The sequence below is a fragment of the Nyctereutes procyonoides genome, unplaced genomic scaffold, assembly GCF_905146905.1.
Source record: "Nyctereutes procyonoides isolate TBG_1078 unplaced genomic scaffold, NYPRO_anot_genome, whole genome shotgun sequence".
Classification (NCBI taxonomy): domain Eukaryota; kingdom Metazoa; phylum Chordata; class Mammalia; order Carnivora; family Canidae; genus Nyctereutes; species Nyctereutes procyonoides.
Genome location: NW_026575029.1, coordinates 4,437,549 through 4,451,001, shown reverse-complemented (window position 1 = coordinate 4,451,001; position 13,453 = coordinate 4,437,549). Strand labels below are relative to the sequence as shown.

At 43.1% G+C, this 13,453-nt stretch overlaps 1 protein-coding gene and 1 pseudogene across 1 annotated transcript in view; one reads left to right on the top strand and one right to left on the bottom strand.

The window, feature by feature from the left end:
- CENPU (centromere protein U) overlaps window positions 1–13,453 on the bottom strand; it is a 39,718-nt gene that overhangs the window by 16,346 nt on the left and 9,919 nt on the right. The window contains exons 4-6 of the mRNA XM_055315670.1: window positions 12,847–12,952; window positions 6,167–6,227; window positions 5,442–5,678 (exon numbers count right to left, since the gene is read on the bottom strand). Coding sequence (XP_055171645.1) covers window positions 5,442–5,678; window positions 6,167–6,227; window positions 12,847–12,952 — 404 coding nt within the window. The remainder of the gene's footprint in view (window positions 1–5,441; window positions 5,679–6,166; window positions 6,228–12,846; window positions 12,953–13,453) is intronic.
- Window positions 2,480–3,021, top strand: LOC129503586 (dynein regulatory complex protein 8-like; annotated as a pseudogene).

The window sequence follows — 13,453 nt, the reverse complement described above, 5'->3', positions numbered from 1 at the left end:
CACAATGGGAGGGAGCGGGGGAGGCAGAGGACCTCAAGCAGACTCTACCCAGCAGAGAGCCCAACAGGGTCTTGATCTCACTATCACTACCCCGAGATCATAGCCTAAGCTGAAATTAAGAGTCAGACATCTAACCAACGGAGCCGCCCAGGCGCCTCCATTCACTGCAGGTTTTAAATGGCAGATTGGTCAGTGAAATTGAAAACAAAGCAATAAAAATTTATCCAATCTGCAGATCAGAGAGAAAATGTTTGGGGAAAAAAATAAAGATCAGAGTCACAAGAGCCTGTGTGACAATATCAAAGATCAAAAATATACATAAGAATTCTCAAAGAGTCAGAATGGCATAGAAAAATTAAATTTAAGAAAAAAACGACTGGAATTGTCCAACTTACAGATCCAAGAAGCTCAGTAAACCCTAAAGCAAGATAAAAACACACTTAAGTATACCATGTTTAAAAATGCCAAAAAACAAAGATAAGCCAAAAATCTTGACAATAGAGAAAAGGGACAGAGTAAATATACATGAGAACAATAAGTCTCACAGCCTTCTCGGAGAAACAACAGAGAACAGAAAACAACAGAAAGACATAATTAAAGAGCTGAGAGGAAAAATATGTCAACCCAGAATTCTACACCCAGTGAATACATCTTTTAAAAATAGGGGTGAATAAACACACTTTCAGATAAAGAAAATTTGAGAGAATTTGTTGCCAGCAGACCTGCATTAAAAGATACTACAGGATAGTCTTTGGGCTGAAGAAAAAAGGTATCAGCAGGAAATTCACATCTTTAGGAAGGAGAAAAGACAATGGGAAAAGAAAAATCAAATTAGAAGGGGGGGCACCTGGCTGGCTCACTTGGCAAAGCATGAGACTCTTGATCTCAGGCCCCATGTTGGGTGTGGAGCCTACTTAAAGAGAATACATTTTTAAAAAATTGAGTGGGTAGGGTGTCTGCGTGGCTCAGTGGTTGAGCGTCTGCCTTCGGCTCAGGTCGTGATCCTGGGGCTCTGGGATCCAGTACCGCACTGGGCTCCCTGCAGGGAGCCTGATTCTCCCTCTGCCTGTGTCCCTGCCTCTCTCTGTGGGACTCTCATGAATAAATAAACGAAATCTTAAAAAAAAAAATGGGTAACATATAACATAAACTATATTTTTCTTAAAATTTTTTTCAAAGATTTTATTTATTTGAGAGGGAGAGAGAGATCACAAGTGAGAGCATGAGCAGAGAGGAGAAGAAGCAGCCTCCCCACTGAGCAGGAAGTCCGATGTGGGGCTCGATCCCAGGACCCTGGAATCATGACCTGAGCTGAAGGCAGATGCTTAACTAACTGAGGCACCCAGGTGCCCCTCTTCTCATAAATTCAAGGAAAAATGACAACTTGTATGGTTAGGTTCACAATGTATGTAGAAGTAAAACATGTGACAAAAGTAGCACAGAGGGTGATGGACAGATACACAGAATATATGGTTAAGTAATTAGATTTATGCAGTGGGAAGCAGTTAACTATCAGGAAGTAGCATGTATGAGGTGGTAACATACTGACCTGAGTAGACTTTGCCAACTGAAGGGCGCATATTTTTAACCCAGGAGCAACCACCCTTAAAAAACTAAGAGGCATAGCTAAGAAGCCAGTAAAGAAAAGAAAACAGAACACCAAAATATATTCAGTTAATCCAAAATTAGCAACAGAAGGGGAAAGTATGAAGGGCAGGTGGAAAACAATATAGAGGACTGTAGACTTGAACCTAATTTTTTTTTTAAAGATTTTATTTATCATTTGTCAGAGTAAGAGAGAGTACAAGCAGGGGGAGGCACAGGGGAAGAGGGAGAAGCAAACCCCCCACTGAGCAGGGAGCCCAATGCTGGACTCCATCCTAGAACCCCAGGATCACGACCTGAGCCGAAGGCAGACACTTAACTGAGCAATGCCCTGACTTGAACCTAATTATACTTAAAATTACATCAAAAATCAATGGGTTTGTGGAGAGGCAAGAGAGGGGCAAAAGAGATGAACGAAAAACAAAGAGCAATATGGCAGGCTTAACCCTAACCACATCAATAATTACCTCAAAAGTCAGTGAACTAAATATTCCAATTACAATGCAGAGACCGAGGATAACTATAAGCTACCCTACAAGAGACAGACTTTAAAGACAAAAGCAAGAGCATCACGGATGAATAACACATCCTTTGTGTACCCTCCTCAGCAAGAACAATTTGGCATCCATCGCAGATAAAAGTGTCTACAGGAGCTGAGAGATCCTAGAATCTCAAAGACAGTTTGTGAAGACTAGAGAAGGTGACAGCTACTTCGAGTGTTGAAGACAGGATCACAAAACTTCAAGGAACATGAAAAAAAAGAAATCAAGGAAAACTTGACACCCCCAAAGGTCACCACAATAATAATCAATCCCAAAGCCACGGAGACCTGCAATTTACCCGATAAAGAATTCACAATAGGCTCCGCAACAAGATGGCGGATGATAAAGAAAGGGAAGGCACAGAGTTAGTTGTAACAGAATTTCACAAAAAAAATCAAAGACACTTTTAATTTTTTTTTTATTTATTTATGATAGTCACAGAGAGAGAAAGAAAGAGAGGCAGAGACACAGGCAGAGGGAGAAGCAGGCTCCATGCACCGGGAGCCCGACGTGGGATTTGATCCCGGGTCTCCAGGATCGCCCCTGGGCCAAAGGCAGGCTCCCTCAAAGACACTTTTAAAGTGTTTGACCCTGAGGCGAATAATACAGTGGATGTGAGGAGAGAGATCGGAACAATTATCAGGTTGCTAGGGTGCTGCCCGAGGGAAGGAGAGCTGCATGACCTGACTGCATGTTAGATCCATCCAAACGTGGATTTCTAACTAAGGAAGAATTCATCAAGTATATGACTGAAGAAGGTGAGCCTTTTTCTCAGGAAGAAATGGAAGAAATGTTGTCCGCTGCAACTGACCCAGAATCGAATTCCATTCGTTACAAGGACTACATAGCCATGATGGTGGTAGACGACGGCTAGCTGCCCTGAAGACTTAATTTCTCATTGGAAGGATGACTGTAGAGATAGCCTGGCTTTGTTAATTTTACATCTTATAATTCCTACATATGCTAATTAATACCTGGTGACAACTATTTCAAGATACAAACGACAAACCACTTGTTATTTTAAAGCCGATTCTTTAAAACATTTTAGCGTTAAAAAAAAAAAAGAATTCAAAATAGCTGTTTTAAGGAAACTCAAAGTGAAAGGAGTTTGTCATAGAAAGACAATTCAACAAAATCAGAAAACAACACATGAGCAACATGGATGAGACTTGAAGGCATTATGTCAAGTAAGCCAGACAGAAAAAGACAAAGTATGATCCCACTTACACATGGAATCTAAAAAGGCTGAACTCAGAGAGTAAATGGTGGTTTCCAGGGGCGAAGGGGGCAGGGAAATGCAGAGGTGTTGGTCCAAAGATCCAGTTATTATGAGTAACCTCCGGGAATGGAACGTCCAGCAGAGCGATTAGAGTTAACAGCACTGTATTACATACTTGAAAGCTGCCAAGAGAGTGATCTTAAATGTTCTCACTGCAAAAGAGAAGTGGTAATTATGTGAAGTGATAGGGATATTAATTAATGCTCCTGTGATAATTATTTTGCAATATGGAACTGTATCAAATCAATGCCTAAAACTTACATATGTTTTACAATGTTACATATCAGTTGTATCTCAATAAAGCTGGGGGAAAAAAAATAAAGACAGAAACAGGTCGTAAGAAAAAGGATGAAAAGAGATGTGCCCTGGCAAGGAAGCCGCTGTGCTTATATTAACATCTGACACCAGGTATTTCAAGACAAAGTATTATAAGAAATTACAAGGGAACATTTCATAGTAATAGAAGCCATTCATTAAGATCACGTAACTTTAAATAAATAAATATGCAATTAAAAACACAGCTTTTGTACTTTAATAGTATTCTACCAAAGTTAATTTCCTGGGTTTTTTTTAATAGTTTAAGATTTCATTTAAAAGAGAGAGAGAGAGAGAGAACGAGCAGGACAAGGGGCAGAGGGAGCAGCAGACTCCCCACTGAGAAAGGAGCCCAACAAGGGGCTTGATCCCGGGCCCCGGAGGTCAGGACCTGAGCTCAAGGCAGACACTTAACCGACTGAGCCACCCAGGCACCCCTAATTTCCTGGTTTTAATCACTGTGCTTTGGTAATGTAAAAAGTAGGAATTAGATGAAGGTGGGTAAAGAACATGTGGGAACTTCAACTATTTTTGCAACTCTTCTTTAAGTCTAAAATTAAGAAAAAAAAAAAAAGAACAGAGCTATAAAATTCATGATGCAAAACTCAAACTAAAGAGAATTCACAAAGTTGGGATATTTAAAACCACCCCGGGGCACTTAGGTGGCGCAGTTAAGGACCTGCCTCCGGCTCAGGTCATGATCCCCGGGTCCTGCGATCGAAGCCCACATCAGGATCCCTGCTCAGCGGGGTGGCGGCTTCTCCCGCTCCTCTCTCTCTACCCTTCCCTTCTGCAGCTCGTGCTCTAATATAAATAAAATCTTTTTAAAAAAACAAAAAACCTAAACACTCTTGCTTTGTGATCAAGTAGACTATTCCCCCACCATAAAAAGACCAAAGGGAGACATAGTATCTGAACATGTTGTCAGTCAACTGGACCTGAGAGGACATTCCCAGGAGACCTGAAGAGCTGCAAATTCAAGTTCATGTGGGCTGTCCACCAAGACAGACAAAGAAAAGGTAAAATGTGGATAACCTGCTTCTGAGTAGATAGAAGAGTCCACATTTGTTGACATGGGCAGAAGGAAACTCTGGGAGAACACGTAAGAGCCTGGTTAGAAAGTCACCTGTGTGTGTATTCACACCTGTGCGTGAGGAAGATGGAAAGTGGAACATGATGTAGCAGGAACACATTAAACTTAAAGTTTTCTTTGAACATGAGAACGAACTATTCAAAGCATTAAACTAAATGAATAAAATGACGTATTAAGAGCTTGACCAAAAGATCATAAATGCCAAGAATTTAAAGCAGAGCACTTATGACCCAGAACAATCTTATCTTAGCTATTCTTTTCCCTAATGATCAAGAGTTCATTTTTTTTATTATTTTTTTTTTGGTTTTTTTGATCAAGAGTTTATACTAAGATTTAGCTAGAAAGAAATTCATGAAAGCACTTAAAAGTTTTCTGAATTGCAACCGTTCACGAGCAAGAGATGAACTACACCACGCACACTCATGAGTGGAGCGGCAAGCTCCCATTCAGATGGTGGCCTAGAACATGAGCGCCCGGCCTGGCCCCACTGGGGGTGAGCAAAGTGCAGGTGAGGCGCTGAGGAGCCTAGGCCAAGGACAGGGTGGCTCTTTCCATGTGATGGAATCGCAGGTGATTTCCTCCCAGGGGACAGCAGACCCTCTCTTACCAACTGACTGGGATCTGTCCCTTTTTCAACAACGGACTTGGCGCTCAGGGGTCCTATGTTTTCAGGAGTGACCGACTCGGCTGGTTCCTCTGGAAGTTCTGAAGGCCTACACGGTGCATCTGGAACAGGTTCCTGTTGTCGGGTCCTTATTTTCTCTGCTGGTTTAACTTTCCTTCTGATGACAGCTTCTTCGGTGCTTTCAGATTCATCGCTAATGGGCTTGACTTTTCTTCTTGGCTGTGGCAAGGTTAGCAGCATGATTGGGTCGGAAAATACAAGCGCTTGTTACCACCTCTACTGTGATAGTGGAGAGCCTAGCAGAGTCTGAATTTCTCGTTTCCCACCTTCCAGCTTGAACATAATAGGAAGGGGGCAACGAGATGAGCGAGGTGCGGGGTAACGCAGACCCAAGAGCTCCAGATGTTAAACACAACAACAACAACAACAAAAAAAGAGTTCCAGATAAACGCTCCCCTCAGCCCGCTCTGCCTTTGTCGATCACGGTCTAAACAGACGACACGAACACTATAATAATCTCTCGACAGAGAGATTTAAGGACTTAAGATATGAATATATATTTCCCTTTTTATGATAAAACTATCTGCTAAAATGTCATATTCCTTCTCAATGTAAAATATGGTTACAGCGCATTTTCTCTACTTGCATCCATTTGAAATAGGAAAAGAAATATGTTGCATGATAGGAGAGAGAACACTCCTACATACCTTTTTTGCACTCACTTCTATAGACACATTTTCACCTTCTTCCACTTCGTAAGTGTGGGACCTGGACCAAAGAACAAACCATCAGTGTCTTGCTCTTATTTCATTGCTTTCACGGGTCTCGTAGAAGTTGCTCATCCACTATTAAGACAAGCTCGATTTAATGAGGAGATTTCTCACTGGTCCAGGGCGGGCCTGCCTCCTTCCCAGGTTTAGGGGTCATGTCCCACCTTCCTGGGCCCAGGCCGCACCAGGTTATTCTTGCCGGGCAAGCAGGTGTCTCATTACTGCACCCCCTTGCGGTCACGCCCGGAACTGCACCCTCCCGGAGTTACCAGGCCCAGGTACACAGGTACACAGGGGCCATCATTTCAACTAAAGGCTCATCTCCAGACACTAGGCCCATCATTAGGAGATATAAAAGGGAAGACTTTCTTTTTTCCTTCGAAAAGGAAAAAACAAAAAAACCTTCTGATGGGAGCTCATTTTTTCATTCAATTCAACATTCACCTAGCAGCAACTTCAAAATGCAAAGTACAGTGAATAAAATTACTTTAAAAAATGAGGCACCGGGGATTCCTGGGTGGCTCAGCGGTTTAGCGGCTGCCTTCAGCCCAGAGCGTGATCCTGAAGTCCTGGGATCGAGTCCTGCATCAGGGTCCCTGCATGGAGCCTGCTTCTCCCTCTGCCTGTGTCTCTGCCTCTCTCTGTCTCTCATCAATCAATAAATAAAATCTAAAAAAAAAAAAAATGAGGCACCTTCCTTTAGGTTCAGTGTCTAGTAGGAAGGCTGAAGAGTGGACAGGGCCTGGCTATTGCTGCCCACACAGGGCTCCAGGATCCAGCACACTCTGCTGCGCAGCTGCCTGTGGGTCAGCCCCACCACACTCTGAGGCCATCTCTGCCCTGTCCCGACTCTTGCACCTTCAACTTTCATGGAAATATCTACTAATAAGCCTCTTCCATTCTAATTCTGCCTCAGTGTACTTACGGGGACTGGCACAGGCTTTCTCCATGCACCCAGATCACGGGGAACCTGTGGAAGGTGGCAGGCATAGTACAGAGAGCAGACCAGCAGTTCGGGAAGATCGGCCTGGGGGGCGGGGGGGTGGTGCATGGGCCAGTGGGAGAGAGCCATCCGAGAGACAAGGGCCAGCAGGTGGGTGCTGCTGCAGCAATCCTGGTGGGAGGAGCAGGGCCTGGGCCATGGCAGGGGTATGGAGAGAAAAACGTGGACTCTCCAGGTCGCCACAGGCCGGCAAATCAGACTGGACTGAGAACAGACCAGGAACCCCTCCCAGGTGACAGCAGGACCCCTAAGCTAAGGACACCACAGGAGCTTGCTGACACCGGGTGAGACAGAAAAGGATGCAGCTTGGTTTTGCCGAATCCAGGCTGCCCCTGGGCATCTGGGGGCCTAAGGCCAGTCTGCAGGACATGGCAGGCCCCGAAGAAAGGCTGGGCAAGACCACCAGCCTCGGGGGGCAGTGCCATCTAGGTAAGGCCAGGAGAGCAGTACTGGGGGCGGGGGGGGGGGGCGAGGAGAGCTGCAGGACGGGGCACGTCAAGAGGCTGAGAGGCGAAGAGCAAAGACCCAGAGGTCCCTGGGGAGGAGCTGGGGCCTAGATGCTAGAGCCTCCCTGAGTCCTGGGATCATCTCTCCCCAGTGCAGCCTCTACACCCACATACAGACCCGAGCTTACCCAAATAACGTCTCTTGTTTGGGCTTCTCACGCCCTCAAACCCAAGATGGCCAAGAACGTCCACGTGGTTAAATACATACACACACCCGGCCCTTCCCTCACTAGCATCAGACCTTCCTGCCCAACCCCCAGCGCACAGGCACACGCACTCCCTCTCCCTCTGCTGCACACGGGCCTAGCTTCCTCCCTGCACTCCGAGCTCCCTTTCTCCTCTCCTTTGCAAGCTCCTACCCCCTCCTGCACAGGTGGGTCTGCAAGCGGTGCCCCTGCCCCTGCCCCTGTCCGGGCCTTGCTGCTCCCAGGCTGCAGCCTCCCCGCAAGCTCTCCCAGTGCCCCCAGCGCCCTACCACTGAGAGCCAAACTTCAGCCTGAACTCCAGCTCAGGCCTCTCCCTCGGGGCTCCTGACCCAAGTACACAACCCTGGACCCTGACATCTCTGCACCATGCTCACCATCGCCTCATGATGACCAGGGTTACTCAGTCTTCTAGCAACCCCAGCTTGGTCCCAGGCAGGATCACTGACCCTTGCATACAAAGCAGAAAGCCGGGGTAGTCTGACCGCGGCTCCTCCCCAGCCTCCTGGAGCCAACCCCCATCACTACGCCCACTGATTAACGTCCTATTTCTTAAACTCCTTCGCTTTTCCCTCTCTGTCACAATCACCCTCGTCCTCCCGGCCTTAGGCTACTGAAACAGCCTCCAAACTGGTCTTCTCCAGCCCACCCCTGTCTCTCTCAAATCCATTTTCCACACAGCAGTCAGAGGGATAGTTTTTAAATGCAGACCAGGCCACACCACTCTTGCTTAAAATTCTCTAACTGCGGAGCTTAATGACAAAACTCCTTACCAGGTATAAAAGATGGGGTTAGGTGTGGCTACAGATAGTAGACAACACACCTCCCAAATGGTTTAAACAAGACACTTTATTTCCCTCTCAATAAAACTTGAGAGATAATTCATGGAAATTTGCACAATCCCACCACGACCAGAGACCCAGATTGCATCCATCTTACTGCTCCACTTTCTCAGGACACCGCCTCATGGTCCACACTGGCTGCTCAAGCTTCCACTGTCACACCCCATTCCCACCATAAGGAAGAAGGAAGGAGCAAAGAATCTTCCCGATGAAGACACTTAGAGAAGCTGCAGATGCTTCTTTGGCCGTGATGTAAAGACACTTTAGCTGCAGGAGAAACCAGGAAGTGCTTTCTTCATTCCGAGAACTGAACACCCTATCACTAAGAAGGGGAACGCCCTGGGGGAGGCAGCTAGCAGTCTCTACCAATCATGACAAAGGATAACCACCTTGCAGTGTGCTCCCCTCTTCAGTCTATTTACTGAGCATTCCACAGACTCCTTCCAGTCCCACAGACTCCCTCTGTCCCTCCCATCGCAGTTCCCCTTTGCCTGCCATTCATCTGCACAGAATGTTTGTTCCTCACTTCACTCCACCCACCTAATTCCCATTACAGTGTCAACACCCTTCCCCACAAGGTTCATCAAGGATTCTTCATTAATGTCTACAGCTCCATAAGCTTCAGGAGGAAAAGGATTATGTCCATTCTCAGTTATTATTGTACATCCATCCAAAGCCTAACACAGTGCCTGGTATGTAGTTGGTGCTCAACGAATGCTGAGAAATACAAATACTAGAAAGTTATCATTTGAAAGGTTACTGTGTGCCAAACCAGTTTTAGTTTTAAGAACTTAAGATCAATTTATCTTAAAAGAATCATATAATATAGACTATATTATTATTTCACTTTCCAGATGAAGGAATTTGGAAGTGAAAGGTCTTGTCCAAGGTCAAATACTTTAGAAGTGGCATAGCAAGGATCTGAACCAGCACAACACACACCAGGTTGTGGGTCAGTCACCTTAACCATGCACTACACTTACACTGCAAGAATGAATTCAAACATTCATTGAACACCTACCAGGTGCCTAGTGGTGTTCTAGGCAAATGAAGTATCTAAAATAGGCAAATTCATAGAATCATGCTCTTTTTAAACTATTCCAAAAAAACAGAAATGGAAGGAAAACTTTCAAATTCATTCTTTGAGGCCACCACAACCCTAATATAATACCAGAGCCAGATAAAGACACTACAAAAAAAGAAAACTACAGGCTGATATTGCTGATGAAAATCCTCAACAAAGTACTGCAAACCGAATCCAATAGCACATTAAAAAAAAAAATCATTCACCACAATCAAGTGGGATTTATGCCTGGGTTCCAAGGGTGATTCAGTATCTGCAAATCAATCAAGGTGATACCTCATGTCAATAAGAGAAAGGAAAAGAACCACGTGATCACTTCAATAGATGCAGAAAAAGCATTTGACAAAGTACAACATCCAGTCATGATAAAAACCCTCAACAAACTGGGTTTAGAGGGAATATAGCTCAACATAACAAAGGCCATATATGAAAAACTCACAGCTAACATGGTCCTTAATGGGGAAACACTGAGAGCTTCTGCCCTAAAATCAGAAACAAGAAAAGGATGTCCATTCTCACAGCTTTCATTCAACACAGTACTGGAAGTCTGAGCCACAGCAATCAGACAAGAAGAAGAAACAAAGAAATCCAAATTGGTAAGGAAGAAGTAAAGCTTTCACCATTTGCAGATGACATGATACTATATGTAGAAAACCTTAAAGACTCCACCAAAAAACTGCTAGAACTGATAAATTCAATAAAGTCACAGGATACAAAGTCAAGGTGCAGCAATCTGTACCTTGCATTTCTATATACCAAGAATGAAGCAGCAGAAAGAGAAATTAAGGAATCAATTCCGTTTAGAGTTGCACCAAAAATAATAAGATACCTAGGAATAAACCTAACCAAAAAAGTGGAAGACCTGTGCTCTAAAAACTATAAAACACTGATGAAAGAAATTGAAGATGAATGGAAAAACATTCCAAGCTCATTGATTGGAAGAACACATATTGTTAAAATGTCTATACTACCCAGAGCAATCTACACATTTAATGCAGTCCCAATCAAAATACCAAGAGCAGTTTTCACAGAACTAGAAAAAGCAATCTTAAAATTTGTACGAACCCCAAAGAACTTGAATAGTCAAAGCAATCTCGAAAAAGGAAAGCAAAGCTAGAAACATCACAATTCCGGGCTTCAAGTTCTAGAACAAAGCTGTAGTCATCTAAACAGTATGGTACTGGCACAAAAACAAATACACAGCTCCACAGAACAGAACAGAAAACCCAGAAATAAACCCATAATTATATGATCAATTAATCTTTGACAAACCAGGAAAGAATATCCAATGGGAAAAGGATAGTCTCCTCAAAAAATGGTGTTGGAAAAACCAGACAGCTAACATGCAAAAGAATGAAATTGGACCATTTTCTAACACCATACACCAAAATGAATTCAAAATGGATGAAAGACCTAAATGTGAGACTTGAAGCCATCAAAATTCTAAAGAAGACCTGAAGCCATAAAAATTCTAAAGAACAACACAGGGAGTAACTTCTTTAACAGTGGCCATAGCAACTCCTTACTAGGTACATCTCCTGCAGCAAGGGAAACAAAAGCAAAAATAAACTATTGGGACTTTATCAAGATGAAAAGCTTCTGCACAGCAAAGGAAACAAATCAACAAAATTAAAAGTCAACCTTTGGAATGGGAGAAGATATTTGCAAATGACATATATGATAAAGGGTTAATATCTAAAACATATAAAGAACTTATGAGGGGTGCCTGGGTGGTTCAGTTGGTTAATTGTCTGCCTTTGGCTTGAGTCATGATCCCAGGGTCCTGGGATCAAGCCCCACATCAAACGCCCTGCTCAGCGGGGAGCCGGCTTCTCCCTCTCCCTCTCCCCTTGCTCGTGCTAACAAATAAAACCTTTAAAAAACATTTATTTCTTAAATTAAAAAAAAAAAACTTATAAAACTCAACACCCAAAAACCAAATGATCCAATTAAAAAATGGGGAGAAAACTTGAATAGACATTTCAAGTGCATATATATTCAAGTGTATACATGTACACATTTCATGTGTGTACATGAATATACACATATGTGTGTGTATACACACACACACACAAACACAACAGAATGTTAGCCATCGAAAGGAATGGAAACTTGCCATTTGCAATGACATGGATGGAGCTAGAGAGTATTATGCTAAGTGAAGTCAGTTAGAGAAAGACAAATACCATATGATTCTGTTCATATTTGGAATTTAAGAAACAAAACAAAGGAGCAAAGAAAAAAAAAAAAGAGCGAGAGGCAAACCAAGAAACACTCCCAAATACACAGAACAAATTGACGGTCACCAGAAAGGGGGGCAGTGCCAGGACGGAAGAAGTAGGCGGTGGGATTACGTAGTGCACTTGTGAAGAGACCCCGGTGACTGCAATTAACATAAAAACTTAAAAAACAAAAGCTTCTCCCTCCCTCCCTGTTTTAACTCAAAGCTAAACCACCTTCACAGGCATGTTTTCCAGAATAATCAGTTGTCAATTAAAATTACTACAGGGCTTTTTAGACTAAATTGGACTTTTATAATTGAGGTATAATTGACACGTTAGTCTCAAGTGTACAACATAATGCTCTGCTACCTGTATATACTGCAAAATGATCTCCACAAGAAATCTTTAACATCACCAGACGGACCTACAAAATTTGTTTTTCTTGTGACGAGAACTGTTAAGATCTACTCTCTTAGCAACTTTCAACACACAACACAGTACAAACTATGGTCATCCTGCTGTAATTACATCCTTAGGACTGTTTTTTTTTTTCTAGAAACTCATACCTATAATTAGTTATTATATATAATGTTAATTTTTGAAAACAAGTTTTTCTGTACAGTTCTCTGGAGGAAAAAAAAACCTAAGTTGGCTCCAAAGATCTTTAAAAAGCTTTAGTTTTATAAGCTTCTATTTAAAGAGCTTCTCAGAAATCCAACTGGCCACCAATAAGTGACAGCTTAAAATATAACCATACCTTTTCTTTGCTTCTTTTCCTTGAGAATTCAAAGGGCTGGATGACCCGCAGTGTCTGGAGAATTCTTCTTCATCAGCGTAGATAGCAGTGCTGTGTAAAGGAGGATCTATGAAAGATTTTTTTTTTTTAAGTACAACTTTAAAAGCTGGCAGCTTGGGCAGTATTTACATTTGTTCTTTTCAATGGCAATCTCAGATTTAATTCCTTTCTTTTTTTTTTTTAAATGTTTTATTTACTCATGATAGACAGAGAGAGAGAGAGAGAGAGAGAGAGAGAGAGAGAGAGGCAGAGACATAGGATGAGGGAGAAGCAGGCTCCATGTAGGGAGCCCGACGTGGGATTTGATCCCGGGACTCCAGGATTGCGCCCTGGGCCAAAGGCAGGCACTAAACCGCCAAGCCACCCAGGGATCCCCTCGGTTTTAATTCCTAACGATTACAGAGGCTACTTACCTCCCAAATGTTTTTGAGCTCGCACCTCAACAATGAGAAATTTATACCGTTTCACTAGTAAATATGTGAACACTTAACAGTTATGACCTGTATTACTGTACTTATGTACTATATGGAAATTTTTTTAATGAGCTAAAAGAAATCTAAATAGGGAG